Source organism: Plectropomus leopardus, chromosome 9, assembly GCF_026936395.1.
Source record: "Plectropomus leopardus strain MGB_pleo_1.0 chromosome 9, ASM2693639v1, whole genome shotgun sequence".
In the NCBI taxonomy this organism is placed as follows: domain Eukaryota; kingdom Metazoa; phylum Chordata; class Actinopteri; order Perciformes; family Serranidae; genus Plectropomus; species Plectropomus leopardus.
Genome location: NC_142184.1, coordinates 2,050,001 through 2,065,000, shown reverse-complemented (window position 1 = coordinate 2,065,000; position 15,000 = coordinate 2,050,001). Strand labels below are relative to the sequence as shown.

General features: G+C 42.4%; 1 protein-coding gene across 3 annotated transcripts in view; it reads right to left on the bottom strand.

The window, feature by feature from the left end:
- Positions 1–15,000, bottom strand: part of LOC121938957 (IQ motif and SEC7 domain-containing protein 1-like) — a 159,990-nt gene that overhangs the window by 8,636 nt on the left and 136,354 nt on the right. For all 3 annotated transcript variants that reach the window (XM_088081585.1, XM_088081586.1, XM_088081587.1), the window contains 11 exons: positions 13,742–13,909; positions 11,479–11,652; positions 11,281–11,376; positions 9,771–10,417; positions 6,501–7,409; positions 5,259–5,417; positions 4,012–4,134; positions 3,752–3,918; positions 2,942–3,081; positions 1,787–1,912; positions 425–524 (listed from right to left, as the gene is read on the bottom strand). In XM_088081585.1, coding sequence (XP_087937711.1) covers positions 425–524; positions 1,787–1,912; positions 2,942–3,081; positions 3,752–3,918; positions 4,012–4,134; positions 5,259–5,417; positions 6,501–7,409; positions 9,771–10,417; positions 11,281–11,376; positions 11,479–11,652; positions 13,742–13,909 — 2,809 coding nt within the window. The remainder of the gene's footprint in view (positions 1–424; positions 525–1,786; positions 1,913–2,941; positions 3,082–3,751; positions 3,919–4,011; positions 4,135–5,258; positions 5,418–6,500; positions 7,410–9,770; positions 10,418–11,280; positions 11,377–11,478; positions 11,653–13,741; positions 13,910–15,000) is intronic.

Genomic DNA, 15,000 nt, shown 5'->3' with positions numbered 1-15,000 from the left:
GAGTTTACTTCAGAACGGCTCCGGCTCCGACTCAATTTACACCCTGACGTGAAGTGAAGCTGCACCTGAACTCAAAGGACATGTTGGATCCTCTGTGATCCGTTTACTGAGACTTTGGGGAGAGTGTGTGTGTGTGTGTGTGTGTGTGTGTGTATATATATATATATATATATATATATATATATATATATATATATATATATATATATATATATATATATATATATATATCTGCATGTGTCTTTTTCAGCAGGTCTGCCGACTGAGGGGTAAAAATAGAGTTGAGCGAGTGCAAAAAACAGAAATGGAGATATGAGAAATAAAGCGGAGAGAGGCTGAGACAGATGGAGGGAGCAGATGGACGAGAGGAGATGGGGAGAGAGAGGGATGAAGAAAGATAAGAGAGAGAGCGCGCAGCACTTACAGGTGTTTTGGAAGGTGTGGACCTGCATGTCCACCAGAGGAAATGATTGTCTGAAATTGTACGTCACCGAAGTCTTCTTCTTCTGGAAGATCTTCGTCACCTGATGAGACGAAAGAGACGAGAGAAAAGAGGACAGTAAGACAGAGAGGAGGAGGGTCAGAGCATCATTCACTCATTCAATTATTCAATTCCACCTGGAAAACTAAAAAACAAACAAAAACAGATTCTAGTTTTTTTGTTTTTCTGTTTGTTTTCTCACGATCTGCTTGAAAGGAAAAATCAAATAAGTGAGGAAACAAAAACAGAAAAAAAACAGTCAATTTTACGTTGTTCTTTCTTTTTCTTTATTAATTTTCTTATTTTCCATGGTGTCATTTTGCGTTGTTTTGTCGATCAAACAACAGGCGAAAAGTTGACGCCCCCATTGCAAACAGGCCAGCTCCATTAAGCATTAAGGTGGAAATTTAGGTGGAAAAGGAAAGAGAAAGGTAAATATGTTTGAGGAAAATAATACATAAATAAATGCATAAATAATTACACAAAAAATAAATATATTTAAAAATAAAAAAAAAATGTGAAAATGGAAAATAAAATGGGAAATTAAATAAATAGGGGAATTAACACGCAAAGTGGAAAATAATACATTAATCAACAAGTAAATAAATATGAAAATAAATAAATTAATAAGTGACATGGAAAATTAAATTGGGAATAATAAATATTGCCATTTTGGCATTTTCATTTATTTATTTATTGACACATTTATTTGTGATGCATTTAAATTTAAATTTTTGTCAGTTTCAGTCCTCCATAATTTTCAGGCCCCTCCAGGTTTTGTCTGAATTTCACACAGTTGATCGCAGAGCTGAAAAACTCACATCAATGACGGATTAAAGGAGAACTGGAAGTGTTTGTGATACGATCTGCAGCTTTACCGACGACAGCAAAGCGACTGTTGAGCACTTTGTCACTGAACCAGGATTACGACACGGACACACGCCTCTTTTGTCTCACATAACGTGACGATATTTCATCTCTGCAAACACAAACACTAAAACATGAGCCCTAACGGGTAAACCTTGTTGACAAATCCCGCTTGAGATTCTGCGTATTTGCATTTTTGCATTTTTGCCTAATAGGAGTTCAGACTCTCTGACATTTCTGGAGCGCGGCGTTAAACGCGAGCAGGGCATTATGGGATAAACTGGTGCTCTGATGACGCACAATCACTTCATATCTCACAGAAGAGAAGATCCTCGGTGAGAATTAGTCCCTAAACTTCTCCCAAAATAGCGCAGGAATATATACACCCACACGCAAAATCCACTGAACACACACACACACACACACACACACACTCACCATCAGCAGGTCGTTGAACAGGAAGACTTCTCTCTGGTGGACGCCGCTCCGCTGAGCTCTGTTCGGATCTGGAACCTCAAACAGCTGACAGCAACACACCAACCTGCGGTGAGGCAGTGACAGCACCTGTAACACACACACACACACACACACACACACACACACACACACACACACACACACACACACACACACACACACACAGAACAGCATTATACACAGAGATGTACTAATTGCAGTTTTTCAGTCTCTTTAGGTTTGTAAAGCTAAAAACTGGACGTCACAGTGTCTTTAAACAGTCTGCCTGTTAAAGCCGAGCATCTTCACTGGTCTCACGATTCGATTCCATTTTCTAGTGAACAATCGATTCTATAAGATGTCACAATGCATCACGATGCCCTGCATCCTCAATTTTCCATACTGACGACATGGCTACTTTTTCATCAACAAATACAAGCAGTCAGCTGTTTCCGTTTTCCCACAGTTCAATGCTACATTGCGACCATACTGCGCCGGTTGCTACCAGGAAGTTGTTAACTGTAGAATTTATTTGTCCAGCTGCAGCCAGAAAATCAACAAACAATGCAAAGTTTCCTCTAAAATTTTTCACGTTAAAAACATCCTAAACAGACACGACGCCTAATATGACTCACGGGCGTGGAATTGTGTGCAATTTCATTATATGCGTTGAATTTCTTGTCCACTCTGTATTTAAGGTTTTTAGAATTTATTCAACCTTTGTTGTATTTTTTAAATTATTATTGAGGGTGCAGAAAACAGCATAATCTATCAATCAATCAATCAATCAGTACATCTATCTATCTGAATAGCTAAGTACAGATGTCGGTTTAAGGAACGGACAATCAACTTACGGCCCGCGGGCCAAATCTGGCCCCCGATCGAGTGCCAGGAGACGATAAATGTCCTAAAATCCTAACATTAAAAAAATATGTCCTATATGTCCTAACAACATCCTAAAATCACAGAGGTATCCTAAAATCCTAGAAATGTCCTAAGGCCCTAGAAACATCCTCAAATCCTAGAAACATGCATGGAGCTGCTGCAGCTGGCCCTTGGCCTCTTGTCATTTTGCAAAAGTGGCCCCCAAGCAAAGCAAGTTGAGTATCCCTGGTTTGAGGTGTCGGAGGATCTTACGGGCTTCTTGCCGACCACCATCCTCTCCACGGCCTGGACCTGAGACACGTGGTCATCGTTGGTCCTCAGCTCCCACTTCTGGATCCTTCCATAGATGGCCACCAGCAGGTCTCTGGGGATGTCCTGCCCGTTATCCACACCTGAGGAAACACAGTCACTTCATTTTCAGGTGATGTGAGTCTAACTCATTTGGTTAAAATTCAATTCCAAAATATCACATTCAAATTCAGTTTTCTCAAATTTCAAAATTAATTTCCTGTGACACATACTTCTGCTGTAATACATAATATCACAAACACAATCACAAGAAAAAAAACTATGACTTTTTTCTCATAATATCACAAGTTTATTCTCCAAATAATGACTTTTTTTTACTGCACATTTTACTTTAACAAGACCACAATCCTCCATCGCATGAAATATTACTATATACATACATGCATTATATATATATATATATATATATATATAAAATTTTCAACTTATTTTAAACTTTTTTCTTTCTTTTCCCATAATTTTGAAAGAATGGTTTCAAAGGGTAAAAGATGATTTTTTGGGGTCTTTTTGTTTGATGTTATTGTGAATAGCAAAGTTTAGGTGTCAGAGAGGGGAGGAGAGATGGACGACGTGCAGCAAAGGGCCACAGGTTGGAATTGAACCTGCGGCCGCTGCACTGAGGACAGTCTCTGAACATGCAGCGCCCGCTCTACCAGGTGAGCCGCTGGGCGCCTCATTAACAACTGATTTAACTTTATTTTGCATTATTTAAGTCAGACTGCACTGATTACAAGAGCCGATGTGCTGACTGACCCCGCAGGTTCTTGATGAAGTCCTCCAGCTTCATCTTCCTCTCCGGCTTGACGTTGGGGCTGTACATGTCTGTGTTGAGGAGGATGATGGCGAAGGCCAGGATGAAGATGGTGTCTGGATTCTGGAACTGCCGGATCAGCACCGGGTTACAAACACAGTACCGCTGACTGCAGAGAGAGAGAGAGACGGCATGAAGAAAACAAGAGCTCAGATCTTTAGCTGAGTCCTCTTCGGGATTCAAACCGATAAAAGTTTAGTACCTGAAGGCCTCCACCAGTCGCTCTACCCGCTGAGCTTCACCCTGAACTTTAATCTGAGCCTGAAACTTCCTCAGAGCGTCGTCTAGATCCATCCCTGAGAAATCCATCTCATCCAGCACACAGCTGCAGGCCAAACACAGAACACTGTCAGCTGATACTTCACCCTCAGGGACTGTTTGTTGCATTTTACACTCTTTTCATTCCACATTATTTTGATAATTTTGGTTGTGTTCATGCATATTGCATGAGATTGTGTATTTGAGTGTAATCAGTGAATTTGCAGCTCAGCTCCTACAATAAGTCTAAAATACACTGTGGAAACTAAATAGTTACATTCAGACTGTTCAGGTCAAAAAATGCTCCATTGAAACCCATTCAAACTGACATTTTTGATCCCACAGCCATCAGAGCAGAAAAACAGGACTTGTATTATTTCTGGGTGTCATTCTGGGCTTTTGACTCTGAATTTGTCATTTTGACTATTTTCCACCTGATGAGGTCATTTTGACCATATTTGGCATATGGAGGAAATACATGCTATTTCCACTAGGTGACCTGTCACAGTCAATGTAGCTGCTGATCACTGACATATCCCAGACTGTCAGCAGCTACACTCACACACTGACATATCCCAGACTGTCAGCAGCTACACTCACACACTGACATATCCCAGACTGTCAGCAGCTACACTCACACACTGACATATCCCAGACTGTCAGCAGCTACACTCACACACTGACATATCCCAGACTGTCAGCAGCTACACTCACACACTGACATATCCCAGACTGTCAGCAGCTACACTCACACACTGACATATCCCAGACTGTCAGCAGCTACACTCACACACTGACATATCCCAGACTGTCAGCAGCAAAAAAAGAAAAAAATCTTGCATGTAATATATTGGAAATAAATCTTCCTTTTTTTTCTTCTAAAAAAATAGTGGCATCATGACAGAAAACTGGCATTTCAAGGGTTACATTTCTGAAAATTAATCAATATTTAATATTTATGATTAGGACTGATGTTGGTTAAAAAAATAAACTTAATGAAAGCAGAAAAGAATAATAATGTAATGTATTTTTGGATTTTTAGAAGTGCATTTTGAGCGCAGAGCGATATGAGTGTGTGTGATATTAAAGTGAGCCCTGAGGGTTAAACATTCAGCAGAGACTCAGCTTTAAATATTTACACAAACAGACTGAGAAAAACAATAAAAAGTAAACAATATGTCTTGCACTCACTCGAGGACGTCCTTGTTGAACTGCTGCCGGCTGCCGAGGAACTCTCCGATCATCTGCCGGCTCAGTCCTTTCCTCTCCAGGATGAACCTGGCGATGCCCACCGGTGTGTCCGACACAAAGCCCCTCTCGATCAGGTACTGGATCCCCTTCTCTGGCTTCCTGCAGCAGAGACAAGGCGCGCATTTGTTTTTCTTTAATTTGACGTCCTATTCTTTCACTTGTTTTGTCCCTTTTATTTCATTCAGGCTCTGTTCTCCGGTGCAGAGTCCTTTAAAAGATGATTCATAAGAAGGCTTACACGCTGATTTTTATCCGACAAAAGAAAACAAACCTATTTTCTTGTGTTTCAAAGGTATAAACACCTGTGAAAGGCGTCCAGCGAAACATGAAAAACTGATGTCGGTCCAGGTTTAAAAGGGTTAAAGACCGTGATAACAGTGAAATAAGTTGCCTGTTTAAACCACAGACTGTACTATATGAAGATGGACAACATGACAGCTCTGTATTGCCCCCTGGTGTCTGTCTGCAGTATAGGTCATAAAGCCCGCCCCTCCATGTTAGTGTATGGGACACAGGTCAAACTAAAAACTTAAAGAATACACAAAATAAAAATAAATAAATAATAAAAAAAACTTTTCCCAAAGAGGATTTCTGTCTCTGAAGGTAGTTCTCACCCCCCGATGTTCGTTCAAGTGTTTGTTTTTTTGATAAGTGCGGTTTTAGCGAGCTATTTAATGATACAAAAAGGAGATTTTCCATCATGATTGGCAGCTGTGACAGCCAATCAAGGCGCTCGCATTCAATGGACTGGCCGTGGTTGGTCAGACTGGTGTTTTGGCAGGAACTCTCCCTCTTCAGAGCTCACTACTGCGCAGACTTCAACTCCAGTGACATCACCCTCCCAAGATGGCAGTGTCCCCATCTCAGCTATTTTAACCTCACCTCAGCATAGCGGGGCTCGTCCATCTTTATATATATTTATTTATATCTAAATATTATTTTTATTGTGAATTACAAAATTGTTGTGGGGGCAGATATGGCGCGTGGCCCGTAAATTGAGTATCACGTTACGTTGTCATGTTTTTTTTTAAAAGCTTTGGATAAAAACATGAAACAGCTGCACATACGTGTCTAAAGAATGGCTCATATTATCCACCAACATCTCTTACTGCCACTGAACGCAGTCTACACCTGGGCCTGATGCTGCTGGATTATTGTCGTCCGGTTCACAGACACACGTACTTGTTGAAGAGGTTGAGTCCGATCCGATATTGCCGCCGCTGCACCACGTCGTTGTTGAAGGCGGGGGAATCCCAGCTGTGGCGGCTCTCTCTCTGATAGGTCTGTTTGCCCAGCGTGGCTCCTCCGATTGGCTCCCGCAGGCTGTCACGTGACGAGGAGCCGGAGCTGCAGTTGTTGACGGTGGTGTCGTCGTTGGAGTTGGTGGTGGTGGAGTTGACGCTCTCGTTGTCTCCGTCCGAGCAGAGCAGGTGGTGGTGGTGCAGGTGGGCGTGGTGGGCGTGCTGCTGCGCCTCCATGTTCTGCAGCGCAGAGGAGGAGGAGGAGGACAGCGGCGAGGGCGTGAGCGGCGGCGGCAGGGGCGAGAGAGGCGTGAGGGGTGGTACGGGGGAAGGCAGCGGGGAAGAAGGGGGTTCTGGGTAGGCGTGGTGGTGTTGGTGGTGCAGGTGGTGGTAGTGGTGCTGTGCGAAGTGGTGAGCGTGCTGGATGTAAGGGCTGCCGCCGTGCACGTGGTGCATGTGCATGATGTGCGGCTGGCTGTACTGCGGGTGGTGGTGGAGGATGGTGGGTAGGTGGGGGATGGGCGACGGGTGGGGGTGGGGATGGGGGTGTGAGTGTTGGAGTGGGTGAGGGAGGGGGTGTGAGGGCAGCGCGCGGGCTGAAGGCATCGGTAAGGGGACGTTGGCGGGGCTGCGAGTCTGCCCCTGCGCCGTGGCGACCGAGCGTCCGTTTGGTTTGTGTTTGATGGTTCCCTGCGGAGAGTCAGCCTCGCTGCTTCCTCCGCCTCCTCCTCCTCGCTCATCCTCGCCACTCTCTCCTTCCCCGCCCCTCCTCTCCCTCTCTCCTCCTCCTCGCTCCACTCCTGGCGGCTCCTGTTCGTACACCAGGCGGCCGATGGAGCCTCGCTCCGACCTGAGGATACCAACAAAAGCGTTAAAGAATAATTCCAGACATGTACAGTAAAACATCTTTTTCTGAGTGGACGGTTTAATCGTTACTTCAAACAAACATTAAAGCTGCGATAGGCAGGTTTGTTTTGCATAATTGGGCAGCTGATAGAGGTGACTGAGATGAAGGACTGGAGTACTTGTACACTCGAACAGGTATGGAGCTGTGATACAAGTTACAGCATGAAGTACTTGTATGAATTACTGTAACCGCCGCTCGTATACGTGTAGCAGTTACTGCATGAGTCCTTTGTACAGGTTACTTCATACAGGTTACTGTATGAAGGACTCCTACAGGTATGAAGGACTCCTACAGGTATGAAGGATGCATACAGGTATGAAGGACTCCTACAGGTATGAAGGACTCCTACAGGTATGAAGGACTCCTACAGGTATGAAGGATGCATACAGGTATGAAGGACTCCTACAGGTATGAGGTACTCGTACAGGTATGAAGGACTCCTACAGGTATGAGGTACTCGTACAGGTATGAAGGACTCCTTCAGGTTACTGTATGAAGGACTTGTTCAGGTATGAAGGACTCCTTCAGGTATGAAGGACTCCTACAGGTATGAAGGACGCATACAGGTATGAAGGACTTGTACAGGTATGAAGGACTCCTACAGGTATGAGGTACTCGTACAGGTATGAAGGACTCCTTCAGGTTACTGTATGAAGGACTTGTTCAGGTATGAAGGACTCGTACAGGTATGAAGGACTCCTACAGGTATGAAGGACTCGTACAGGTATGAAGGACACGCTCAGGTATGAAGGACTCGTACAGGTATGAAGGACACGCTCAGGTATGAAGGACTCGTACAGGTATGAAGGACACGCTCAGGTATGAAGGACTTGTACAGGTATGAAGGACTTGTACAGGTATGAAGGACTCATACAGGTATGAAGGACTCGAGGTGAGCGCGCTCAGACGAATTGTCGGGGCCACTTTGTGCTGTGAGCAGATCTTCCTCCATTAAAACAGTTAAAATCGGCTGAGGGACACCGAGCGTCTCTGTGGACGCTGCTAAAAGGCTTTGACGCTCTTTAATGAGACGTAACGTCCTCCAGCAGTGATTGAGTGTTTCGATATAAATGTAAAACGCAGAAGTCTCGGCGCAGTAATGAGCAATATTTCTGAGCTGACTCACTGGGGGGAAATTGCAGTGAAGCGAGACGTAAATGACGGGAACTCGTCACCGTGAAGAACGACCTGCGTCGAGTCACTTTCAGGTCTCTGTGAGTTCACTGTCACAGCTGAAATGACGTGATAGCAGCAGCTGCCTGAAGGAAGGAAATGAATCTAAAAACAGAACTGAATGCAGCCGAGGAAAGTAACTACGTACATCACTCAGAGGATTTCTAATTTATGCTGCTTTGTACTTTGACTCTGCGTTATTTCAGAGACAATAATGAACTTTCACATTTTACGTTTATTTAACAGCTCCAGTTTTTAATCGAGTTTCACATTTGTGAGTTTGTGATCTCGGTAGAAAAGAGTGAGTCAACCTGCTTTGTTTGGGGGCCAGCAGCCCAGGGGCCAGTCCCAGAGGCTCCATACATGTTTCCAGGATTTTAAGACATTTCTAGCTTTTTTATTACCTTCTAGGATTTTAAGAAATTACTAAGATTTAAGACATTTCTAGTATTTAAGACATTTGTATGATTTCTGGGCATTTCTAGGGTTTTAGGAAATTTCTAGGATTTTGGGACATTTCCAGGATTTTAGGACATTTCCACAATTTTAGGGAATCTCAAGGACCTTAGGATATTTGTCAGATTTTAGGATGTTTCCAGGAATTTGAGACATTTCTAGTATTTCAGGGCATTTATAGGGTTTTAGGACATTTTAAAGGATTTTTGGATGTTTTGGGGATTTCAGGACATTTTTCTCATTCTAGGGTGTTCCTAGGATTTTAGGAAGTTTCAAGGATTTCAGTACATTACTAAGACTTTATGACATTTCTAGGATTTTAGGATGTTTCCGGGATTTTAGAACATTTCTGGAATTTTAGAAAATTTCAAGGATTTTAGGATGTTTTTAGGATTTAGGATGTTTCTGTTATTTTAGGACATTGCTATGATTTTAAGACATTTCTAGGATTTTAGGACATTTGCAGGATTTTAGCACATTTCTAGGATTTCAAGATGTTTCTCGGATTTTAGGGTATTTCACAGATTTTTAGGACATTTGCAGGATTTTAGGACTTTTTCTAGGATAATAGGACATGTGGGGTTTAGTTAGGGTTAGGAAATGATTGGGGGCCAGATTTGGGCCGTAGGTCGTAAGTTGAGTATCTCTGCAGGAGAAGCTCTCTGATTGGCTGACCTGTCGCTCATGTCCACTGAGCTGTCACTTGGAGGTTCGATGGTGAGGACAGGCAAGTGTCCTCCTCCTCCTCCTCCTCCTCCTCCTCCTCCTCCTGCCCTCCCTCTGTACTCCCCTCGACACTCCGTGCAGGGGGTGCTGCTCCTCCGGCTGGCGTTGCTGCCTCCTTCTGTCTCCCTGCTGTCCTCCCTCCCCCCTGCACCTCCTCCTCCACCTCCTCCCCAGTACTCCGTGTCAGAGCTGGAGGCGGGGCGGGAGAGCGGCGAGGATGGCGGGCGGGAGAGCGGCGAGGAGGGGAGGCAGCCCTCGTCCATGTAGAGGGTGACATCACTGAAGGAGGTGGCGGTGCTGTCCTCGTGCATGGCGGCACCTCCTCCCACGCCTCCCCTCCCGCCTCCCACTCCCGCCCGGCCTGCCACGCGTCGGGATGATGCGTTGGTGTTGCGCCATGAGCACTCTCTGTAATCCTCGTCCTCGTCTTCCTCTTCGTCCTCCTCCCCTTCCTCCTCCTCCTCTTCCTCCTCTTCATCTCCCTCCTCCTCGTCCTCCTCGTCATCCTCCTCTCCCTCTCCTCCGGCATCCTGCGAGTCTTCGCGTCCTGACTGGCAGGTGAGCGAGTCGTCCATGGAGTCGGCCAAAGACTTCACCTGCCGACGCGAAAACCACAGATCACACATGATGTAAATGATCAGATTTATTGACCTGATCAGAGACATGTTTCATTAATAATTTCCCCTCATTAATAAGAATATTTGATCATTTTTTAGAAACTATCCCAGTTGTCTGATCTGCTGTCGTCTACACAGTTTGCAAAAAAAGTCATAAAATTTTGTCATAAATAGCAAATAAATTCTTAGTTATGGCCAAAAACATGTTTTGTGACCTTTGACCACCAAAGTCTAATCAGTTCGTTCCTGAGTTAAAGTGGATATTTGTGCCAACTTTGAAGAAATTCCCTCAAGACATTTTTGAGATTATATGTTCACAAGAATGAGACGAAAGCAAGGTCACCTTGACCTTGACCTCTGACCGCCAAAATCTAATCTGCTCATCCTTAAATGTTTGTGTCAAATTTGAAGAAATTCCCTCATGCTTTCAATAAGATAACAGCGTTCATGACAATGAAACACACAAAAGTTACAATGACCTTGACCTTTGATCATCAAAATCTAATCAGTTCATCACTGTGTCCAAGTGGATGTTTGTGCCAAATTTGAGGAAACCCCCTGAAGACCATCTTCAGATATTTAGAAGGATGCAAGGTCACATTGACCTTGACCTTGGACCAGCAAATTCTAAAAAGTTGATCATCCAAGTGAATGTTTTTGTCAAATGTAACAAAATTTAAAAATTAAAGAATGATAGAATGATAAAAATCTGCAGTAAGTGTTTGGTTTTATCGTAATTATCGCCTGAGTAGCAGCTTTTATTAAAGGATTTAAACGCACGATGCCAAAAGACTTCTTGTTCGGTGTTAAACGGGGAGAAGGTGTCAGACAGGTGTGTTTACCTGCTTGGAAAAGGAGTCGTCTATGTCTCCTGTGTCGTCTGAGCCCTGCTGACCTGCTGACCCCTGACCCTGCGGCTGACGCTCATCAAACGAGTACTGGACCCACCGAAGAACAGACACACATTAGTGCTTTTTGCTGTGTGTTAAAGTGTACATTATATACTCTGTGTGTGTGTGTGTGTGTGTGTGTGTGTTTACCTGCATCCTCATGTTGGACAGGATGATGCGGCGGGTCATCCTGCTCTCCGAGGCGGAGCTGCGAAGCCTCTCGAAGTTCTTGTTCATACGGTACTGCCTGAACGCCGTCTGAATCGTCCTCGCCGCCCGCCGGGACACAAACTGGCCACCATACTTCCTCTCCAGCATCTCCACCTATCAGGACACACCATTGAATCCAAGCTCATCATACATTCATGAGAATGAGACGAATGCAAGGTCCAACTGACCTTGACCTTTGAACACCAAATTCTAATCAATTCATGATTGAGTACAAGTGAACATTTGTGCTAAATTTTAAGAAATTGAAGAAATCCAGAGATATTGTGTTTACAAGAATGAGACAAACAGCAGTGACCTTAACCTTTGGCCTATGACCACCAGAATCTATTCAGTTCATTGTCTAATCCAAGTCAACAATTGTGGCAAAATTTAAGAAATTCCGTCAAGGTATTGTTTACATATAGTGTTCACAACAATGAGACAGACAAGGTTACAGTGATCTTGAACTTTGACCTATGACCACCAAAATCTAATCAGCTTATCATTAAGTCCATGTATGCGTTTGAGCCAAAATTTAAAAAATTCCATGAAGGCCTTCTTCAGATATCGCATTCATGACAGTGAGATGGAGGCAAGATTACACTGACCTTGACCTTTAATCTATAACCACCTACATCTGTTCAGTTCACTGCTTACTCTAAGTGAACATTTGTGCCAGAATGTGAAGAAATTCCTTCACAGTATTCTTGATATAAAGTGTTCACAACAATGAGACAGACAAGGCTACAGTGATCTTGACCTTTGACCTATGACAACCAAAATATTGCATTAATTAGAATTAATGTAATATTTGAATTTGAGTCCAAGTGGATGTTTGTGCCAAGATTAAAGAAGATCTCTCAAGGCATTGTTGAGATGTTGTGTTCACAACAATGGGACAGACGGACAACCGAAAATATAATGTCTCCGGCTGTGGTTATCGCTGGCGCTGAGCCATTAAAATGATCAGTTTCACCATCGGCTATCAGCCAAATTGTGGGATAGTTACTAAACTGCATGTACAAACCCACTGAAGGCAGGAGACCCGGATTATGTAACTGTTAGCAAACCACTCAGACTTCACAACAGAAACACACTGCGTCTTGTTCATCACAGTTTATGACGAATATGATTTGTTGTCAGCAGCAAACACAGGAAACAGCATTCATACTGGGAGCACTGGGATCAAATGTGATAAAATTATGTTGAAGTGCTTCACTGCTGCTAACTAGGAAAGGCATCTCCTGACACAGCGCTGGGAATCATCCCACGATAATGTGTGTGTGTGTGTGTGTGTGTGTGTGTGTGTGTGTGTGTGTGGGTGGGTCTTTTATCGTGCATTGTGCTCTGCTGGTGTGTGTTGTTTGTTTGAAAAGGCTGCAGATCACACATAGCTGTTGTATGGTTTGATGGTTCTTCTTAAATTCTATTTTATCTATTAATTTTATTTTATGCCTTTTACACACACACACACACACACACACACACACACACACACTGTATATATATATGTTAAATATTTATGTATTTGTTATGTTTTATTCTATTTTTTAAAAAAAATATTTTTTCTTTCTTTTTTAAAAACATATCTTTTTCTTCATTTCTTTTTTTAGCGTATCTATTTATTATCATTATTATTAACATTATAACTCATATTATTATTATTATTATTATTATTATTTTACATATATACTTATTTTATTTTATGCATTTTTCTTATCTTATTTATTTTGTATATGTATTTATCTATTCTTTTACATATTTCATTTCCTTAATATGTGGACGTAAGCGTACACAGGTAAAGGTGTGCATACATGTATATGTGGGCGAAAGTCTATATACAAATGCGTTATAAAAAAATGCGTATATAAATATATATAGAAGTTTGCTTTTTTAATCTTACTTTATAATATTACATCATTTAATTTTTAAAAATATATTTTCTGGTTTAAAAAGGAGAAAACAACAACAAAAAGAGGAGTATTGATGAAATGCTGGTTTAAAATAATTTCAGTCATATCAAGATTGTATTAGTATGACTGTTGTCAATAACAAAAAAGCTGACAATGTCATGATTATATGAAATACTCTGCAAAAAAACAAAAAGAAAAGGCTGCAGAGTGAAACAGAAACCATCACATGACACCAGCGTCTGTAAGAGTGTGTTTGTTTGTGGGGGCCTGTGAGGTGAGCGTCAGTTTACCTTCTTGTCCTGGAGGTCTGTAGAGAGCTCATAGCTGTCAGATAGAGCCTTGCAGCGTTTGCTCTCCTCCTCCTCTTGCTTGCGGAGCGCCAGGCTGGCCGGCTGGTGTCGGCTTCGCTGAGCCCAGGCGAGGCTCGCCGGGCTGGGGGGAGAGATGGGAGAGCTGCCCTGAAGGAGGAAAGCAGGGGGAGACGGGTCATTAACCCTTAGGGACTGTTTTAGCACATTTAAGGCGCTTTTCAGTCTTCATATTTTTGATAATTTTGGCTGTGTTCATGCATATGGCATACATTTTCAACTAAAAACACAGTGGCATAATGACAGAAATCTGGCATTTAAAGGGATAAAATTCTGAAAATTAATGGATATTTGATACATATGATGAGGACTGATTTTTATAGCCTTATTTTGAAACGCACATTTTGTGCGCAGAGCGGTTTGAGTGTGAGTATTAGACAATACACATGAAAAAAGTATAAAAATCAATGTTGCTGCTAATCACTGACATATCCCAGGCTGTGATCATCAAAAAGAAAAAAAAATCATGACAAAATCTGGCATTTAAAGGGACACAATTCTGAAAATTAATGAATATTTTATATTCATGATTAGGACTGATGTTGGTTAAAAAAACTGACTCAATGAAAGCAGAAAATAATTTTATTGTATATTCATTTTTAAAGCTTGATTTTAAAAAGCACATTTTGCGTGCAGAGCAATATGTGTGATATTAAAGCGCGCCCTGACGGTTCACATTCAGCTCTCTCTGCAGTCTGTGTGTGTTCAGGTGCTGCTGCCTGAGCGTTGACCTCCATAACAACCTCTAAAGCAGACACACAGCCTGGCCCACTGCCGAGCCGACAGATACTCTTCACGGGCAGCACCGCGACCCAGCTGAGGATGATACACAAGTTAAACCAAAACAGGATTCTGTTTTGAATTCATCATGTTTTAATAAATCATTATAAACTGGCTACCAAGGCAAAGTGAATAACACTGGAAGTGAATTTATAATGATTTCTGAGCTTCAGGTATGTTACAGTGTGGGTTGTTTTTGTACTTTTAGTCATTAAAACTAACAAGCAGGCTTTCGTTTCACTAAGGGATGCACGATATCCGTTTTAAAATAAAATATCAGAATCAGCCAACATGCTGATTTGTGCCAATATACATCAATAAACCAATATATATATTAAATTATGGTTAACGAAGTGAACATAAAGAAAACATAAACCCTAAGTTGAAGTATTTTTCTTATT